Raw genomic sequence first — 21,562 nt, 5'->3', positions numbered from 1 at the left:
AGTGAGGCCACATCTATGTGTTATGTCAGCCCCAGGGGGTTAAAGAACCATTCAACACCAGTTTGTAAATATTGAACACAGACATCAATGGGAGAGTTGATTGCCACTAAGCGAGCTGCTAGCAGGCTTCAGCACTAATTGAAGCTTGTTTAAAGCCTGCTAGTAGTTTGCTTAAAGTGTCAGTTAGCACTCCCATTAGGACCTGTGTTCTACATTTACCAACTGGCATTGAATGGTGCTTTAAAAGCTGAGTTAATGACTTCCTGCTGCACAGGACCCGGAGGATCATGGCAATGACTGGAGTAATGCCAACTATTTGTGATTGTCCACTTCCACAGAGGTTCCTCAGGTATAATACACACTATATTACCAAAAGTATTGGGACGCCTTTACACACACATGAACTTTAATGGCATCCCAGTCTTAGTCCGTAGGGTTCAATACTGAGTTGGCTCCGCCCTTTGCAGCTATAACAGCTTCAACTCTTCTGGGAAGGCCGTCCACAAGGTTTAGGAGTGTGTCTTCTAGAAGAATTGTGAAACATTCCCATAGACACTCCTAAACCTTGTGGACAGCCTTCCCAGAAGAGTTGAAGCTGTTATAGCTGCAAAGGGCGGAGCCAACTCAATATTGAACCCTACGGACTAAGACTGGGATGCCATTAAAGTTCATGTGTGTGTAAAGGCAGGTGTCCCAATACTTTTGGTGATATAGTGTATATAGAGAAGCGTCCCAATACTTTTGGTAATATAGTGTATATAGAGAGGCGTCCCAATACTTTTGGTAATATAGAGTATATAGAGAGGCGTCCCAATACTTTTGGTAATATAGTGTATATAGAGAGGTGTCCCAATACTTTTGGTAATATAGTGTATATAGAGAGGCGTCCCAATACTTTTGGTAATATAGTGTATATAGAGAAGCGTCCCAATACTTTTGGTAATATAGTGTATATAGAGAGGCGTCCCAATACTTTTGGTAATATAGTGTTTTTCTTTGTGCCAAGTTGTACCCGGTGTAAGTATGCAATTCGGATCATACCCAGAGTTCAGTTTTAATGTAAATTTTGCTTTAGTAAGCCAACACAAAGGGCAGTGACTTGTGGAATCTGGCCAATCAGAACAGTTTGGTAGGTTTTGGTTGGTCAGGGTCACACAGGTTTGCTATTTGGCCCCATAAGATGGAATAATAGAGGTGCCAGTCCTCCCACACCTGACGGATTATTCCCCTCCGAGGACAAATGTCATGAGTTTTCTTTCCAGATATTTATTGCTCGGGAAGCGTGCGGTGAGCCGTCCTGCGGGGTTCTTCCATAGCGGTGTGTGGGAGGTCAGAAAAGAACGCATAATTCCTGCCGCTCTCCTCCTGCCACCCCATTGTCTCATACAAAGGCTTTATTCCTGAGGCAAAGGTGATCTGACAAAGGGGGGGAGGGGGGGGTCACGTGTACATTGGAGTTATTTATTGTTACATGGAAGTATCTGCATAAACGTGCCGCGCTTTGTTCAGCCGTGAATAGGCGATCGCCTTCCGGGGAAGATGACGTTCCGCACGTCGCTGCCTCGTTAGTCTTTTGTCTCAGTTTGCTTTCACCTGTCGTGATGGGAGAGAAGCCTAAAGGTGGCCATAAATCGATTGAAATTCGGAAAGCTACAAGGGACTGGCAGAACTTCCAACCACGTAGAGTGGGGGAAAATAATGATTTGATCCCTGCAGATTGTGTAAGTTTGCCCACTTACATAGAAATGGCGGGTGTATAATTTTTATCATAGGTGTATTTTATATGATAGAGACAGAATATCAACCAAAAATCCAGAAATAACACATGATACAAATGTTATAAATGGAGTTGCAGTTCAGTGAGTAAAATAAGTATTTGATCCCCTTAGTAGTCGGTGGAGAAACCCTTGTTGGAAGCACAGAGGTCAGACGTTTCTTGTAGATGGAAGCACAGAGGTCAGACGTTTCTTGTAGTTGGAAGCACAGAGGTCAGACGTTTCTTGTAGATGGAAGCACAGAGGTCAGACGTTTCTTGTAGATGGGAAGCACAGAGGTCAGACGTTTCTTGTAGTTGGGAAGCACAGAGGTCAGACGTTTCTTGTAGTTGGAAGCACAGAGGTCAGACGTTTCTTGTAGTTGGGAAGCACAGAGGTCAGACGTTTCTTGTAGATGAAAGCACAGAGGTCAGACGTTTCTTGTAGTTGGGAAGCACAGAGGTCAGACATTTCTTGTAGATGGAAGCACAGAGGTCAGACGTTTCTTGTAGTTGGGAAGCACAGAGGTCAGACGTTTCTTGTAGTTGGAAGCACAGAGGTCAGACGTTTCTTGTAGTTGGAAGCACAGAGGTCAGACGTTTCTTGTAGATGGAAGCACAGAGGTCAGACGTTTCTTGTAGTTGGAAGCACAGAGGTCAGACGTTTCTTGTAGTTGGGAAGCACAGAGGTCAGACGTTTCTTGTAGATGGAAGCACAGAGGTCAGACGTTTCTTGTAGTTGGAAGTACAGAGGTCAGACGTTTCTTGTAGTTGGAAGCACAGAGGTCAGACGTTTCTTGTAGTTGGAAGCACAGAGGTCAGACGTTTCTTGTAGATGGGAAGCACAGAGGTCAGACGTTTCTTGTAGTTGGAAGCACAGAGGTCAGACGTTTCTTGTAGATGGGAGCACAGAGGTCAGACGTTTCTTGTAGATGGAAGCACAGAGGTCAGACGTTTCTTGTAGATGGGAGCACAGAGGTCAGACGTTTCTTGTAGATGGAAGCACAGAGGTCAGACGTTTCTTGTAGTTGGAAGCACAGAGGTCAGACGTTTCTTGTAGATGGGAAGCACAGAGGTCAGACGTTTCTTGTAGTTGGAAGCACAGAGGTCAGACGTTTCTTGTAGTTGGAAGCACAGAGGTCAGACGTTTCTTGTAGTTGGGAAGCACAGAGGTCAGACGTTTCTTGTAGTTGGGAAGCACAGAGGTCAGACGTTTCTTGTAGATGGAAGTACAGAGGTCAGACGTTTCTTGTAGATGGAAGCACAGAGGTCAGACGTTTCTTGTAGATGGAAGCACAGAGGTCAGACGTTTCTTGTACCGTAGTTGGCCCCCAGGTTTCCACACATCTCAGGAGGGATTTTGGTCCACTCTTCTTTACAGATCTTCTCTAAATCCTTAACCAACAAGGGTTTCTCCACCAACTACTAAGTCATGTTTTTCTTGGGGATCAAATACTTATTTTACTCACTGAACAATTGTATCATGTGTTTTCTCTGGATTTTTGGTTGATATTCTGTCTCTATCATATAAAATACACCTATGATAAAAATTATACACTCGCCATTTCTATGTAAGTGGGCAAACTGACACAATCTGCAGGGATCAAATCATTATTTTCCCCCACTGCAGCTGAACAGAAGCCGATCTACCGTTCGACTTCTGCTCAACCGACCTGTTGAATAAAAGCCGCTTGCTGCAGCACCGATCTGTGTATTCTGACAGCTGTGGAGTCTCCCTGCTCTCAGAATGTAACCCAGGGGAGGATTTCCCCATACACCTCGAACATCTGGATGGGGGAATTGGATCAGTTTTTTTTTGTTTTTTTTTATGACTGAACGTAAAACTGATCTCTGTACAGTCATGGCCAATTATATTGGCCCCTCGGCATTTCTGTCAGATAACGCACCGCTTCACCCAGAAAATTGTTGCAATTACAAATGTTTCAGCATTCTTCTGTTTATTTCTTTTGTTTGTATCGGTATGACACAAAGTGGGGAAACAAAAAGCCAAATCTGACCCATTCCACACAAAACGCCAAAAATGGACCAAACTAAATGATTGGCACCCTCAATGTAATATTTGGTAACACCCCTTCAGAAAAAATAAGTGCAATCAGTGGCTTCCTGTAACCATCAATGAGTTTCTTCCACCTCTCTACTGGAATTTTGGACCGCTCTTCTCTTCTTTTGCCAACCACTCCACGTCTCTCAGATTGGAAAGGTTCCTGAGATCTCTCCACTGGAGCTCTATGGGATTTAGTTTTGGACTCATTGCTGGCCAGTTCAGCGCTTTGTCTTACACCATTTCTGGGTGCTTTTTGAGCTGTGCCTTGGGTCAATGTCCTGCTGTAAGACCCATGACCTCAGACGGAGACCCAACTTTCTGACATTTCACCCCAGAATTCTTTGGTAGTCTTCAGATTTCATAATGCTATGAACACGGTCAAGATATCCAGTGCCTGAAGCATCAAAGCAACCCAAAATAATCAGTGAACCTCCACCCTGTGTGACTGGAGGGACCGTATTCTTTTCTCATTTCTTTTTCTGAAAACAGTAGAATGACGGGCTTTACCAAAAAGCTGTCCTTTTGTTTTGTCTGTGCACAGCACCTTCTCCCAAGAAGATTTTGGCTTCCTCAGATAAGCTTTGGCTTTTTTATGTTTGTTTGTCACCAGTGGGGTCCTCCTGGGTCTCCTACCATAGCGTCTCTTTCCATTCAGATGGCGATAGGACGCAGTTGTACCCGGTACCTGAAGGTTTGCTTGAATTTGTCTGGAAGTTGATCAAAGTGGGTGGCATTTTTTGGTATGACCAGAGTCTGGGGATCTTTTTTGGGTTGAGCTGGTTTCGAAACACCTAGGGTGTGAGGTGGCACAGATTTTGTCTGTGCACAGCACCTTCTCCCAAGAAGATTTTGGCTTCCTCAGATAAGTTTTGGCTTTGTTATGTTTGTGTGTCACCAGTGGGGTCCTCCTGGGTCTCCTACCATAGAGTCCCTTTCCATTCAGATGGCGAGAGGACACGGTTGTACCCGATGTCTGAAGGTCTGCTTGAATTTGTCTGGAAGTTGATCGAAGTTCTTTATCCGCCATTCGAAAATTCCTTTGTTGCAATTTTTGATGAATGTCTCTCGGTTGGTCCACGTCCAGGGAGATGAGCTACAGTGCCACGGGCTGTAATCTTCCTGACAATATTGCCCACAGTAGACCCAGGAACGTGAAGATCTCTGGAGATGGATTTGTAACCTTGAGATTGTCAATATAAAACAGAAAACACTGCTAGAGTAAGAAATAAGCTGCCAGCACTAAGAGCAAAAATACATCCTCCAAATTGATAACTAAAAGAGAGTGCAGCGCTAGAGACAATTAGTAAAAAACAGTATTGATACAGAAAGAGAAGTCCATGTAATACCGGTATGTGCAAAAAGCAAGTCCCAGGCAGATGATCCATGTGAGTAAATGAATTTGCACCACCCAGGAAAACGTGCCATGTAGAAATAGGGTGACTATAAACTAGTGATCGACCAATATCGTTTTTTTATTGCCGATACCGATATTTTGGTCATCGCTTATCGATATGGGCCGATATTTTCGTACTTTTTAAAAAAAAAATTATTATTTTTATCACTTGACAGGTACGCTTGTGGAGGGATCTGAGGGTCTAAAAGACCCCAAACTCCTCCTCTGCACTTAAAAGCATTCAAAACCCCAAGTTTGGCTGTTTTGAATGCTGCTATTTTTTTAATCTGGCACTGAGTACCCAGAAGTGAGGTCATGACATCACTTCCAGGTTTTTGCATGGAGACCCGATCAGAGCTGAATGCGGCTTTGATGGGGTCTTCGGCGGTCCTGCAGGCTGGTTGCTTGGATCTCCTGGTGGGATGGGAGACCCGAGCGAGCCGTGGGAGGGGGCGTCCCCTCCCGCTCCTAGTAATGACAGCTGAGTGGCTTCTCAGCCCCATCAGTTGTCATTACAAGACAGCCGACCGTCGGCTATGGACGCCGGTACCGGGGTGATGCCTCTAGCTGCAGCCATCACTCCGGTACAGCACTTTCTGAAATATCAGCAATATCGGTAACCTCAGGGGCCGATTCCGATATATCGGGGAAAGTGCAGATCGGCCCTCGATATGTCGGCTTTGCTGATAATTGGTCCATCTCTACTATAAACCTATCAACTTCACAACCTAGGTGATTAATAAATTCTGCTTACCAGAACCACTATGTTATAGGTGGTCACCTCAAGCGCAAGAGAATTAGGTCTCCCTCAAAACCATGCAGCCTGGAACAACTCTGAAAAGCTCCCTAGACTCCAAGGCAGGGGTCTTCAAACTACGGCCCTCCAGTTGTTCAGGAACTACAATTCCCATCATGCCTAGTCATGTCTGTGAATTTCAGAGTTTTACAATGCCTCATGGGATGTGTAGTTCCTCATCAGCCGCTGCTCCAGCTTCAACCTCTGCTCGTCGGTGGCATTTCTTGGTATGACCAGAGGCTGGGGCTCTTTTTTTGGGTTGAGCTGGTTTGGAAACACCTAGGGCACAGGTGTCAAACACAAGGCCCACGGGCCGAATGCGGCCCCCCAGGCTATTTCATGTGGCCCTTGCACCTCTCCTGCAGCACCCCCGTCTCAGTAGTCGGCAGCAGAGGGGACAGAAATCCTTTGCCAGATCCAGCGCTTCTCTGTGCAGCTGCAGAAAGGCTCGTCTTTGACCAACCCCCCTTCTCAGCAGTCCACAGCAGAGAGGAGGGCAGAACTCCTCCTACAGATCCTGCACCTCTCTGTGTAGTCACAACACCACCTTGTCTCTGCCTCCCCTGGTCTCAGCATTCAGCAGACTCTGGAAGCTGACCCCAGCCCTCCTCTGGTCCTCCTCCAGGCCCTGTACTTTCTTCCTCCCAGATCCACCTGCATCTTCTTCCTTGCAGCAGCACAAGTTCAGAGGGAGCATTGTGGTGTAAGGAAGGGTGGGTGACTCGACTTCTAATGGTAGGGAGCTCTTCACCTCTCATATAAGGGTATAAGGGGGCGTGGGGTGCTCTGGACATCTAATCTTACAGATATAACTGGCCCTTTGAGGGCAACCATAATGTTCATGTGGCCCGTAATGAAATTGAGTTTGACACCTCTGACCTAGGGTGTGAAGGGGCACGTTTTCCTGGGTGGTGGAAATTCCTTTACTCACGTGGATCATCTGCCTGGGATTTGCACATATTATTACATGGACTTCTATTTCTGTATCAGTACTGTTCTAACTAGTGCTGCACTTTTAGTTTTATTTATAAACCTTGAGATTGTTCATGCTTTCCGCAGACAATTCTTTGCTGCCCTTTCTCTTCTCCATGCTCCGTGTGGCTGACAGACACACAACAGAAAGGTTGAGTCAAATTTTCACCACTGTAACTGATTGCCGGTGTGATTTCTATATTGTCAGCACCCGGTAATTGATACAGGTGAGTTTAATTACAAATCACAAACTTGGAATACAATTATGTTTTTTACAGTTTTCAGAAGGTGCCGATAATTTTGTCCGATCCATTTTTTGGAGTTTGCGTGGAATGTCAGATTTGTCCTTTTTGCTTCTCTTCCTTTTTTGTGTCCCACCGAAACAAACCTAAGGAAATAAACACCAAAATGCCAAAACATTTATAATTGCAACAATTTTCCGTGTGCGTAATATCTGACAGAATTTCAGGGGTGCCAATATTTTTGGCCTTCACTGTATGGCCAGCTTTAAAGGGCAACTCCACTTTCATGGGGGAAAAAAAATCAGCAAATAAAGAAAAAACAATAAAGCGTATACATTTGTGACACAAATCATATTGTAATTGAATGTTATTAAAAATTCCCTTTTCCTTTTCAATCTGCAGCCGCTGTATTTTCTGAAAATGCAATATGGCCGCCTGGAGCTGTTCTCTACACAGAATGTATACTGACCACACCCCCAGAAACATAATTTCCTGCTTCTGTGATTGGCTCACCAATTTTCCCAGAAGTCTGCACTAAGATACAAGTCAGATTTCTGGCATCCCCTGCAACAATAATTTCATTTTTGGTGAGATCCTCCCAATAGGAACATGTCTAAAGGGATGCAGGCCCAGCAGATTTCCTCATTAGAGCCCTGCAGCTGTCACAGCTGATAGATAATTATGAAACCACTCCCATTATACTCAGCACAGAGGAACAAACAATGATTTCTTCAGAATAACAAAAGGAAGGAATATTCAACAAAGTTTGTTACATTCCCTGCAATGTACAGAGATCACACAGAGGGGGGTGTTTATTTCTCAATAAAAGTGGAGTTACGCTTTAAGCTTCAGGTACCAGTCAGTAGTAATGTGGAGACTTTGTATATTCCCTGATCTCCCCTTCTAATTCTGGATTCTCACTCCTCTTGCTGCATTCTTTGTTGGTTAACATTTTTAAAAAAGGCAGCAGGGGGCGTCGGGAACCCTTTTGCAATGGTTGGGGCAGGTGAGAACACAGCCAGTTCTAGATGTTGGAGACATCTTCCTCCTTATCCAGCAGCTTTTTCAGAAATGATTTTCAGCATTAGAAAAGTCAGATTGGCCATAACTGTTGTGAATTACACCATAACCTGGAGAACCTTCACAGATAAGGATGTAGTATAATGGAGGCAATGCATGAAAATGAAAAGTCCTCCTATCTGGTACATCATTTACATATGTGGGCGTGACTTGTGTATGCGTTCACTTCTGCGCGTTAGCTCGGAGGGACAGGGCGCCCTAAATAAAACATTTTCTCTATCGCCCATTGACAGAGGCAGCCTCATCTTCATTAACTGTGTGGGTTATGCTGCCACCTGCAGGAGTAGTCTGGGCAGTACGTTAGTACAAAGTTTTAGCATATTCACACCCACGGGGCTGTCCCTCCAGACATAACCCCCACTGCCACAGCCCAGCACATCAGTTTAGTTGCAAGCAGTGAAGACAAAAAAAAAATACCCAATTCAGAGGGGCGGGTGCTGCGTCTGTCAATGGACATCAGAAAAAAAGAGTTTACAGTAAGATCTTACAAAAATCCTTTTTTTTCTCGATCGTCCATCGACAGACGCAGCCTCATCTTCATGAGCTGTGTGGGAAGTCCCAAAGCAGTGTAGGCATGAGGGGTGGGAAAACGCAACCAGAAAGTAACGTAAAGGGGAGCTTTAAAATTTGTGGGGGTTTTTTTTTCCCCTGTTTTTTATTTTTTATTTTTAGCACTGTTTAAAAAAATAAAAAAATCTGATCACTTTTATTGCTGTGAGAAGAAATGTAAACCTCCTATGTGATAGTAATAGGAGTGACAGGTACTCTTTATGGAGGGATCGGGGGGGGGGGGGATGTGACAGTAATAGGAGTGACAGGTACTCTTTATGGAGGGATCGGGGGGGATGTGACAGTAATAGGCAGTGACAGGTACTCTTTATGGAGGGATCAGGGGGAATGTGACAGTAATAGGCAGTGACAGGTACTCTTTATGGAGGGATCGGGGGGAATGTGACAGTAATATGCAGTGACAGGTACTCTTTATGGAGGGATCGGGAGGAATGTGACAGTAATAGGAGTGACAGGTACTCTTTATGGAGGGATCGGGAGGAATGTGACAGTAATAGGAGTGACAGGTACTCTTTATGGAGGGATCGGGGGGAATGTGACAGTAATAGCAGTGACAGGTACTCTTTATGGAGGGATCGGGGGGAATGTGACAGTAATAGCAGTGACAGGTACTCTTTATGGAGGGATCGGGGGGAATGTGACAGTAATAGCAGTGACAGGTACTCTTTATGGAGGGATCGGGGGGAATGTGACAGTAATAGGCAGTCACAGGTACTCTTTATGGAGGGATCGGGGGGAATGTGACAGTAATAGGCAGTGACAGGTCCTCTTTATGGAGGGATCGGGGGGAATGTGACAGTAATAGGCAGTCACAGGTCCTCTTTATGGAGGGATCGGGGGGAATGTGACAGTAATAGGAGTGACAGGAACTCTTTATGGAGGGATCGGGAGGAATGTGACAGTAATAGGAGTGACAGGTACTCTTTATGGAGGGATCGGGGGGGGGGATGTGACAGTAATAGGCAGTGACAGGTACTCTTTATGGAGGGATCGGGGGGGGGGGGGAATGTGACAGTAATAGGAGTGACAGGTACTCTTTATGGAGGGATGGGGGGAATGTGACAGTAATAGGAGTGACAGGTACTCTTTATGGAGGGATCGGGGGGGGAATGTGACAGTAATAGGAGTGACAGGTACTCTTTATGGAGGGATCGGGGGGGGAATGTGACAGTAATAAGAGTGACAGGTACTCTTTATGGAGGGATCGGGGGGAATGTGACAATAATAGGCAGTGACAGGTACTCTTTATGGAGGGATCGGGGGAATGTGACAGTAATAGGAGTGACAGGTACTCTTTATGGAGGGATCGGGGGGGGGGGGATGTGACAGTAATAGGAGTGACAGGTACTCTTTATGGAGGGATCGGGGGGAATGTGACAGTAATAGGCAGTGACAGGTACTCTTTATGGAGGGATCAGGGGGAATGTGACAGTAATAGGAGTGACAGGTACTCTTTATGGAGGGATCGGGGGGAATGTGACAGTAATAGCAGTGACAGGTACTCTTTATGGAGGGATCGGGGGGAATGTGACAGTAATAGGCAGTCACAGGTACTCTTTATGGAGGGATCGGGGGGAATGTGACAGTAATAGGAGTGACAGGTACTCTTTATGGAGGGATCGGGGGGAATGTGACAGTAATAGGCAGTGACAGGTACTCTTTATGGAGGGATCGGGAGGAATGTGACAGTAATAAGAGTGACAGGTCCTCTTTATGGAGGGATCGGGAGGAATGTGACAATAATAGGCAGTGACAGGTCCTCTTTATGGAGGGATCGGGGGGAATGTGACAGTAATAGGAGTGACAGGAACTCTTTATGGAGGGATCGGGAGGAATGTGACAGTAATAGGAGTGACAGGTACTCTTTATGGAGGGATCGGGGGGGGGGATGTGACAGTAATAGGCAGTGACAGGTACTCTTTATGGAGGGATCGGGGGGGGGGGAATGTGACAGTAATAGGAGTGACAGGTACTCTTTATGGAGGGATGGGGGGAATGTGACAGTAATAGGAGTGACAGGTACTCTTTATGGAGGGATCGGGGGGGGAATGTGACAGTAATAGGAGTGACAGGTACTCTTTATGGAGGGATCGGGGGGGGAATGTGACAGTAATAGGAGTGACAGGTACTCTTTATGGAAGGATCGGGGGGGAATGTGACAGTAATAGGAGTGACAGGTACTCTTTATGGAGGGATCGGGGGGGGAATGTGACAGTAATAGGAGTGACAGGTACTCTTTATGGAGGGATCGGGGGGGGAATGTGACAGTAATAAGAGTGACAGGTACTCTTTATGGAGGGATCGGGGGGAATGTGACAATAATAGGCAGTGACAGGTACTCTTTATGGAGGGATCGGGGGAATGTGACAGTAATAGGAGTGACAGGTACTCTTTATGGAGGGATCGGGGGGAATGTGACAGTAATAGGCAGTGACAGGTACTCTTTATGGAGGGATCGGGAGGAATGTGACAGTAATAAGAGTGACAGGTCCTCTTTATGGAGGGATCGGGAGGAATGTGACAATAATAGGCAGTGACAGGAACTCTTTATGGAGGGATCGGGAGGAATGTGACAGTAATAGGAGTGACAGGTACTCTTTATGGAGGGATCGGGGGGAATGTGACAGTAATAGCAGTGACAGGTCCTCTTTATGGAGGGATCGGGGGGAATGTGACAGTAATAGGAGTGACAGGAACTCTTTATGGAGGGATCGGGAGGAATGTGACAGTAATAGGAGTGACAGGTACTCTTTATGGAGGGATCGGGGGGAATGTGACAGTAATAGGCAGTGACAGGTACTCTTTATGGAGGGATCGGGGGGAATGTGACAGTGATAAGAGTGACAGGTACTCTTTATGGAGGGATCGGGGGGGGGAATGTGACAGTAATAGGAGTGACAGGTACTCTTTATGGAGGGATCGGGGGGTCTATAGGACACCAAACCCCTCCTCTGCACTTCAATGTATTCAAAATGCCGAAATCTGCATTTTTGAAAAATGACATTATTTTGAAATCTGCGCTGTTGGCAGCTGCGTAAACTGGGAGTGACGTCATGACGCCGCTTCTGGGTTACATAATCGGAGACTCGATCAAAGCCGAATCTGGCTTTGTTTGAGGTTCAGACCACCTGGGGGACATGCCGGCTGGTTGCTCAGGTCTCCCGATGGGATGGGAGACCCGTGCAGAGCTGGGGGGGGGGGGGGCACGTTACCTCCTGCTTGCTGGGATAATGGGTGAGCGGCTGCTCTAAAGAACGGTACCGGGGTGATGCCTGCAGCTGTAGATCATCCCGCTACAACCACTTCTCCAAGCCGACATACAGGGGACAGGGAGGTACAGGTAGAAGGACAGGGAGAGGTAGAGGTACAGGGAGAGGGACGGGTAGAGGGAGAGGAACAGGTAAAGGGATGGGTAGAGGGAGAGGGACAGGTAAAGGGACGGTTAGAGGTAAAGGGACGGTTAGAGGTAAAGGGACGGTTAGAAGTAAAGGGACGGGTAGAGGGAGAGGGACGGGTAGAGGGACTGGTAGAGGGAGAGGGATGGGGAGAGGTAGAGGTAGAGGTAAAGGGACGGGTAGAGGGAGAGGGATGGGTAGAGGGAGAGGGACGGGTAAAGGGACTGGTAGAGGGAGAGGGACGGGTAGAGGTAAAGGGACGGGTAGAGGGAGAGGGACGGGTAGAGGGAGAGGGACGGGTAGAGGGAGAGGGACGGGTAGAGGGAGAGGGACGGGTAGAGGGAGAGGGATGGGTAAAGGGAGAGGGACGGGTAGAGGTAAAGGGACGGGTAGAGGGAGAGGGATGGGTAGAGGGCGAGGGACAGGTATGTGGGTTGCGGGAAGTGGTTAATCAAATTAGAGGGTTCCCTTTTTTCAGGAAAGGTGCAGCACGGTGGGATGTTGCTTACACTTTATATTTCATTCTCTGGGATTGCACTTACCTTTATTGTGTTGTACAGGTAAGTGGGCATATTAGGTAGGATTGACCTTAGAAGTCGGGTGAATGTTAGCGATGATGTCATTCAGATGATTGGATGTGCAGTGATGTCATATTGCCAGTTCCTGGGTGACCTTTCCCCGCAGCGTACTCCAATTATTCATTATTCCTCGGATTTCCTGTCCTCCTCATTGGTTAATAGTTTGTTTTTATTCGGCAGGGTGAGTTGGAACGGCAGCTGCTTCAAGCGAACCCCATCCTGGAATCTTTTGGAAATGCCAAAACCGTGAAGAACGACAACTCTTCCCGCTTTGTGAGTGTGGAGAACGCCGTGCATTGAGTGTAGAATGCGCCAATGTGTTCTGCCGCGCAGTGTTAATTTTGATGTCAAATTTCATTTTAGTTTTAGTTGTATTTTAGTCATCTGAATTGTTCATATTTTAGGGTACCAAAATCTAAAGGGTTTAGTTACGTTGTAACGCATTATTTAAGCATTTATCTTGAATTTCCAAACCCATTCTATTCTCCTGGAGTAAAAAAGTAATAATATTTTATTATTTCCGGTATGAAGGGTTGGCACGCGCTACAGACGCGGATTAAACCGTTGTAAAGTATAGAAATCGTGTTAATTTGGACGTCAAATTTAGGTTTAGTTTTAGTCGTATTTTAGTCATCTGAATGGTTTTAGTTAGTGATGCACCGACATTTCGCCCTCCGAAAATTATCAGCTGAAAATAATAAGGTTTTCAGCGTTGTGCCGAAAGAAAAATAAAAAAGTGCTGATAATGGTTGCCGAAAACGCCCGCAATTTTGACGCAATTTTACAGCAACTTTGCCTTGCTTATGGTGCGTTTTTCCAAATATTGACCATAAAATGCTGCTTTTGACTGCACTGCGAGATCCATCTGAGTCCAATACTGATTGAGTTTCAGCATATAAGTCCTGATAAAGGGGATGTGAACCCCCGAAACTCGTATGTTTACCTTGACATTGTCTTTAATAAACCCTTACTGTACTGTAACCAATCATGGCGGCACTCTGCTGACAGGCACTTCTTAGGGATACCTCCTGCCACCTACCTCCACTAAGACCCGTTCCTGTCCATACAGGGGGTCCCGCACTCCTACACCCCTCACCCCTATTTCTCTGAAGCAGGTTTTGGTGGAAGTTTGCGGTAATTGATTTTTGCGATCTCTGGTGATCCCAGCTAAGTGCAGGTTTGGTCCCGTCCTGTCCTATAATCCGCACAGCAGGTGTCCGGTTCCTTCCAGGTAATCCCCCCACGCCTGCTCGTCCTGGAAGCACCTGATTAGACTGAATCCGGCTGTGTCAGAGATAGGAGCTTAGTGCGCACTGCAGCTGTGACATCCATCCATCCACCTGGGGATTTGTGTCCCGTGTCACCCCCTCTATTCTTATGTGTCCCCGGAATTCATTCCATGGAGAGGAGAGCCTGCAAATAATTCCCACTAATGTGCCATGTAGAGACATCCTCCCGTCTGGTGACCCCCCCCCCTCCCATCTGGTGACAGCCCCTCCCCCCCTCCTATCTGGTGACAGCTCCCCCCTCCCATCTAGTGATCCCCCCCTCCCATCTAGTGATCCCCCCTCCCATCTAGTGAATCCCCCCTCCCATCTAGTGAATCCCCCCTCCCATCTAGTGAATCCCCCCTCCCATCTAGTGATCCCCCCTCCCATCTGGTGACAGCCACCCCTCCCATCTGGTGACAGCCCCCCTCCCATCTGGTGATCCCCCCCTCCTATCTGGTGACCGCTCCCTGCTCCCATCTAGTGATCCCCCCCTCCCATCTGGTGACAGCCACCCCTCCCATCTGATGACAGCTCCCCCCTCCCATCTGATGACAGCTCCCCCCCTCCCATCTGATGACAGCTCCCCCCCTCCCATCTGATGACAGCTCCCCCCCCTCCCATCTGATGACAGCTCCCCCCCCTCCCATCTGATGACAGCTCCCCCCCTCCCATCTGATGACAGCTCCCCCCCTCCCATCTGATGACAGCTCCCCCCTCCCATCTGATGACAGCTCCCCCCCTCCCATCTGATGACAGCTCCCCCCCTCCCATCTGATGACAGCTCCCCCCCTCCCATCTGATGACCCCCCCACCCCCACATCTGGGTACCCCCCATCGCTTATTAGTCACCAAGCACCACCATCCATATTTGACTCACTTCAGTAATGGGAGGAGGAGGAGATTTTAACCAAAACTTCAAGTTGGAAAGAATTACAAACATTGCTTCCGGTGTCAACATGACACAAATGTCACCTCATTTCCTGTCCTAGTGACACAACAGGAAGTGAATTTCAGCTTAAAGCTCCTTACTGGCAGAAATACAACTTTACAGAGGATGTAACCCTTCCCCCACCTAATCCTGGGGGAAATCTCCCCATTGTAGGAGGGGCAGGGACACAAACTACTGCAAGGAAATCTCACCATAGTGGGAGGGGCGGAGACACAAACTACTGCACTGAGTCTCACCATTGTGGGAGGGGCAGAGACACAAACTACTGCAGGAAATCTCCCCATTGTGGGAGGGGCAGAGACACAAACTACTGCAAGGAAATCTCCCCATTGTGGGAGGGGCAGAGACCCAAACTACTGCAGAAAATCTCCCCATTGTGGGAGGGGCAAGGACACAAACTACTGCAGGAAATCTCCCCATTGTGGGAAGGGCAGAGACACAAACTACTGCAAGGAAATCTCCCCATTGTGGGAAGGGCAGAGACACAAACCACTGCAGGAAATCTCCCCATTGTGGGAGTGCAAAGGACACAAACTACTGCAGGAAATCTCACCATTGTGGGAGGGGCAGAGACACAAACTACTGCAGGAAATCTCACCATTGTGGGAGGGGCAGAGACCCAAACTACTGCAGAAAATCTCCCCATTGTGGGAGGGGCAAGGACACAAACTACTGCAGGAAATCTCACCATTGTGGGAGGGGCAGAGACACAAACTACTGCAGGGAATCTCACCATTGTGGGAGGGGCAGAGACAAACTACTGCAGGAAATCTCCCCATTGTGGGAGGGGCAGAGACACAAACTACTGCAGGGAATCTCCCCATTGTGGGAGGGGCAGAGACACAAACTACTGCAGGGAATCTCACCATTGTGGGAGGGGCAGAGACACAAACTACTGCAGGGAATCTCACCATTGTGGGAGGGGCAGAGACACAAACTACTGCAGGGAATCTCACCATTGTGGGAGGGGCAGAGACACAAACTACTGCAGGGAATCTCACCATTGTGGGAGGGGCAGAGACACAAACTACTACAGGAGATCTCCCCATTGTGGGAGGGGCAGAGACACAAACTACTGCAGGAAATCTCCCCATTGTGAGAGGGGCAGAGACACAAACTACTGCAGGGAATCTCCCCATTGTGGGAGGGGCAGAGACACAAACTACTGCAGGGAATCTCACCATTGTGGGAGGGGCAGAGACACAAACTACTGCAGGGAATCTCCCCATTGTGGGAGGGGCAGAGACACAAACTACTGCAGGGAATCTCACCATTGTGGGAGGGGCAGAGACACAAACTACTGCAGGGAATCTCACCATTGTGGGAGGGGCAGAGACACAAACTACTACAGGAGATCTCCCCATTGTGGGAGGGGCAGAGACACAAACTACTGCAGGAAAGCTCCCCATTGTGGGAGGGGCAGAGACACAAACTACTGCAGGGAATCTCACCATTGTGGGAGGGGCAGAGACACAAACTACTGCAGGGAATCTCACCATTGTGGGAGGGGCAGAGACAAACTACTACAGGAGATCTCCCCATTGTGGGAGGGGCAGAGACAGATTTTGGCGGGTGTTGGGGTGCTGCTCACACAAGTTGGATATTTGTTTCTGAACTATAGCTTAGCTGAGAATTAACTTTTTATTTCTCTTTTTTTCTTTTAGGGAAAGTTCATCCGTATAAACTTCGATGTGACGGGTTACATTGTCGGGGCGAACATTGAGACTTGTATCCTTTATTTCTGCTGCTGAACCCGCCGGGCCCGTGGAATGCAGGAAATGGCAGCGATTGGATAAACTATGACTTCCCCTTCCCCCGGGCCTTTGTCTAAACACTCGCCTGCCAAAATCTGTTCTCCTACACCACCCAATCCTCTAAGCCCTTTGTAAGGCCGGGCCCTGTATGGGGGGGGGTGCTGAAATCCACAACCTGCTCGGGGGGGGGCAACTGAAATTCACACCCCGGTCAGGGGGGGGGGGGTTCTGAGATCCGCGGGGCGACACCTGAACCCCCCGACCCTGGCTGCAGGTATAGCCTGGTCACTGCCCTGCCCTTGCCTGTGATTGGATGATGGGGAAGCCTAACGCCGGAGAGGTCATCACTCTGCCCTCTCCTCTTATAGCTGATGTGTAATGTACACATATAATACCTTCCATTGTCCCCCCAACCAACATGCAATTACATCAGCATTATATGAAAGAACACATCCTTGGCATCCCTTTAGACGTGCATGCTCCTCCCTGATGTTGCTTGAGCATGCACATTTTTGTTTCAGTAGAATTTTTTTATCAAGAGATATACACAATGCATAGAAGTATGAAGTCCAAACACAATAGAACACATCCTTGGCATCCCTTTAAACGTACATGATCCTCACTGCTTCCCACAGGGTTCTGCAAACTCAAGTTGTGCAATCTGCTGATCAGTTTCTTGAGCATGCACATTTTCTTTTTTTTTTCTGTAGAAATTTTTTATTGTGAAATATACAAAAGGCACAGAAGCATGAAGTCAAAACACAATAGAACACATACTTGGCATCCCTTTAGATGTGCATGATCCACCCTGCCTCCCGCAGGGTGCAGCAAACTTTAGTTGTGCAATCTGCTGATCAGTTTCTTGAGCATGCACATTTTTTTTTTTTTTTTTTTTTCTGTAGAAAAATTTTGGCACAGAACTGTGAAGTCAAAATGCCATAGAATACACCCTTGGCATCCCTTTATACTTGCATGCTGCAATCTTTAGCTGTGCAATCTGCTGATCAGTTGCTTGAGCATGCACATTTTTTTTCAGTAGAACATTTTTTCATCAAGAAATATACAAAAGGCACAGAAGCATGAAGTCAAAACATAATAGAACACATCATTGGCATCCCTTTAGATGTGCATGCTTTCAAATGTGGTGGAATGAAGTGTTGGAGGCAAGGTGAGTATTGCAGTCAGAGCTACAATTTATTAATATCCTCCCTCTGGCCTCCTCTTCAGTCCTGCACAGGTGTAACGGCTCCTCTCCTGGACTGCAATGGCTTCCTCTGATTTAAGCGCATACTGTGAGCCTCACACAGTGTGCATAAGAAGCTGCAGCAAGCCATACACAGGTTGGGATGTTTTTAGGAAGCTATGTACCGCCCCCAACTGGCCCCTCCCACCAGCATTGATTGCATAGTGAAGCACAGAGACCCAGTGATGATGTCACTAGGTATAAAATACGGAATGGTAATGAAAACTGAAGGATTTCATTTAACAATTTAATTTGCAAGCTAATAAAATCTATAACTGGAGAGTAATGCAGGGGGCCAGGAAGGGTGCAAGCTCTCCGAAATGTGGCGGCAAAGCGGATCCTTCCCCCGAGAATCTCGTGTTACTTCCCTGGAAAGCCGAAAGATGCCGTGCCATGGGCTGTTATTGATCGGGACTCCGCCCCCCCGCCTGAGCTGGGAAATGTAATCTCATTCCTGGGATTCCCACCCGCGCCAAGTGCAAGATGAAATCCGCCCTCTCCTAATTAAAAACACATCAACCTCCTCCCGATCCCTCCCGCCGCTCCACGCTTAACACTTTGGGGTTTGCAAAAAAAACCTTGTAGCAATCGTGCTGAAATGATGGGGCACTATTACCCCCCACTGACACCAATGATGGGATAATATTCCCCCCACTGACACCAATGATGGGGCACTATTCCCCCCACTGACACCAATGATGGGGCACTATTCCCCCCACTGACACCAATGATGGGGCACTATTCCCCCCACTGACACCAATAATGGGGTAATATTCCCCCCACTGAAACCAATGATGGGGCACTATTCCCCCCACTGACACCAATAATGGGGCACTATTCCCCCCACTGACACCAATGATGAGGCACTATTCCCCCCACTGACACCAATGATGGGGCACTATTCCTCCCACTGACACCAATGATGGGACACTATTCCTCCCACTGACACCAATGATGGGACACTATTCCTCCCACTGACACCAATGATGGGACACTATTCCTCCCACTGACACCAATGATGGGACACTATTCCTCCCACTGACACCAATGATGGGACACTATTCCTCCCACTGACACTAATGATGGGGCACTATTCCTCCCACTGACACTAATGATGGTGCACTATTCCTCCCACTGACACCAATGATGGGACACTATTCCTCCCACTGACACCAATGATGGGGCACTATTCCTCCCGCTGACACCAATGATGGGACACTATTCCTCCCGCTGACACCAATGATGGGGCACTATTCCTCCCGCTGACACCAATGATGGGGCACTATTCCTCCCACTGACACCAATGATGGGGCACTATTCCTCCCGCTGACACCAATGATGGGACACTATTCCTCCCGCTGACACCAATGATGGGACACTATTCCTCCCACTGACACCAATAATGGGACACTATTCCTCCCACTGACACCAATGATGGGACACTATTACCCCCACTGACACCAATGATGGGACACTATTCCTCCCACTGACACCAATGATGGGACACTATTCCTCCCACTGACACCAATGATGGGACACTATTCCTCCCACTGACACCAATAATGGGACACTATTCCTCCCACTGACACCAATGATGGGACACTATTACCCCCACTGACACCAATGATGGGACACTATTACCCCCACTGACACCAATGATGGGACACTATTCCTCCCACTGACACCAATGATGGGACACTATTACCCCCACTGACACCTCATCATTGGTGTCAGTGGGAGGTTTGGGAGCTCACAAGGGACATTACGAAGAGGCATAAAAGCACAGTAAGCAAAATGTAACGAAAATAATGTTTCCAGCGCTGTAAGTAGTGGATATAAATGGATTATTTTTTTGGAGAATAAAGATTTAGTGTCCGTTTAAGGAAAATATTCCAAATAATCGCTGGCAGCAATAAAATGACAACGAGTTCCGCAACTCTCTGAAACTTCACAACAAATTGTTGGCTGGCAGGGTTGGATTGTGTTGCTGAGTTTTCTTCATTCTTTCCACTTTCTGTGGGTTCCTGGACGAGTCCTGCACTTTATTTCTGGACCTTAACGCCTCGGCACAGATCTGCTGGAGAAGTCTCGGGCGATCCGACAGGCCAAGGATGAGAGGACCTTCCATATCTTCTACCAGCTGCTCGCCGGCTCCGGGGAACACCTCCGATGTAAGCTGACTACCAATATACCTCTATAGCAATGACTGCCAACCTCGTGCCTCCTGCACCCTCCGCTGTCCATTCAGGGTATAAAGTGGGTGTAATCCTCAGACCTGAAATCTGAACAAACCACATCCCTCTATAGTGTGTACTTGTCTGAGTCCAGAGTCCTTTCTGTCTGCTCGTCCTTCCTCTGCTATCAGCATGAATCTCCTCCCCCCACCTTTCCTCCCCTTCCCTCCTCCTTCCCCCTTCCCTCCTCCTTCCCCCTTCCCTCCTCCTTCCCCCTTCCCTCCTCCTTCGTCCCTCCTCCTTCCCCCTTCCCTCCCTCTTCCCTCCTTCGCCCCTCCTCCTTCCTTCCTTCCCCCTTCCCTCTTCCCTCCTCCTTCCCCCTTCCCTCCTCCTTCCCTCTCTCTTCCCTCCTCCTTCCCCCTTCCCTCCTCCTTCCCCCTTCCCTCCCCCTTCCCTCCTCCCTCCTTCGTCCCTCCTCCTTCCCCCTTCCCTCCCTCTTCCCTCCTCCCTCCTTCCTTCCCTCCTCCTTCCTTCCCTCCTCCTTCCTTCCCCCTTCCTTCCTTCCCCCTTCCTTCCTTCCCCCTTCCCTCCTCCTTCCCTCTCTCTTCCCTCCTCCTTCCCCCTTCCCTCCTCCTTCCCCCTTCCCTCCCCCTTCCCCCTTCCCTCCTCCCTCCTTCGTCCCTCCTCCTTCCCCCTTTCCTCCCTCTTCCCTCCTCCCTCCTTCCTTCCCTCCTCCTTCCTTCCCCCTTCCTTCCTTCCCCCTTCCTTCCTTCCTTCCTCCTTCCTTCCTCCTTCCCCCTTCCCTCCTCCTTCCCCCTTCCCTCCTCCTCCTCCTTCCCCCTTCCCTTCTCCTTCCCCCTTCCCTTCTCCTTCCCCCTTCCCTCCTCCTTCCCCCTTCCCTCCTCCTCCTCCTTCCCCCTTCCCTCCTCCTTCCCCCTTCCCTCCTCCTTCCCCCTTCCCTCCCCCTTCCCTCCCCCTTCCCTCCCCCTTCCCCCTTTCCTTCCCTCCTCCTTCCCTCCTTCTTCCCTCCTCCTTCCCTCCCTCTTCCCTCCTCCCTCCCTCTTCCTTCTTACCTACTTCTTCCCTCCTCCTTCCCCCTTCCCTCCTCCTTCCCCCTTCCCTCCTCCTTCCCCCTTCCCTCCTCCTTACTTCTTCCTCCTCCCCCTTCCTTCTTCCTCCTCCTCCTTCCCTCCCCTCTCTGCTCCTCCTCCTCTCTTCCCTCCCTTCTCTACCCCCCCTCCTTTTCTTCTCTCTCTTCCCCCCTATGCTGGGAACTCAGCCTGCTCTCCACCAATGACCAGTCTTGTCCTGACAACCCCCCCCCCCC

The 21,562-nt window shown here is 48.4% G+C and overlaps 1 protein-coding gene across 1 annotated transcript in view; it reads left to right on the top strand.

The window, feature by feature from the left end:
* MYH10 (myosin heavy chain 10) overlaps nucleotides 1-21,562 on the top strand; it is a 184,037-nt gene that overhangs the window by 105,026 nt on the left and 57,449 nt on the right. The window contains 3 exon segments of the mRNA XM_082271489.1: nucleotides 13,025-13,117; nucleotides 16,729-16,792; nucleotides 20,134-20,232. Of these exon segments, the coding sequence (XP_082127615.1) occupies nucleotides 13,025-13,117; nucleotides 16,729-16,792; nucleotides 20,134-20,232 (256 nt within the window).

The sequence above is a fragment of the Pelophylax lessonae genome (genome assembly GCF_965119305.1).
Source record: "Pelophylax lessonae genome assembly, chromosome: 11".
Classification (NCBI taxonomy): domain Eukaryota; kingdom Metazoa; phylum Chordata; class Amphibia; order Anura; family Ranidae; genus Pelophylax; species Pelophylax lessonae.
This window is presented reverse-complemented; position numbering and strand designations above follow the sequence as displayed.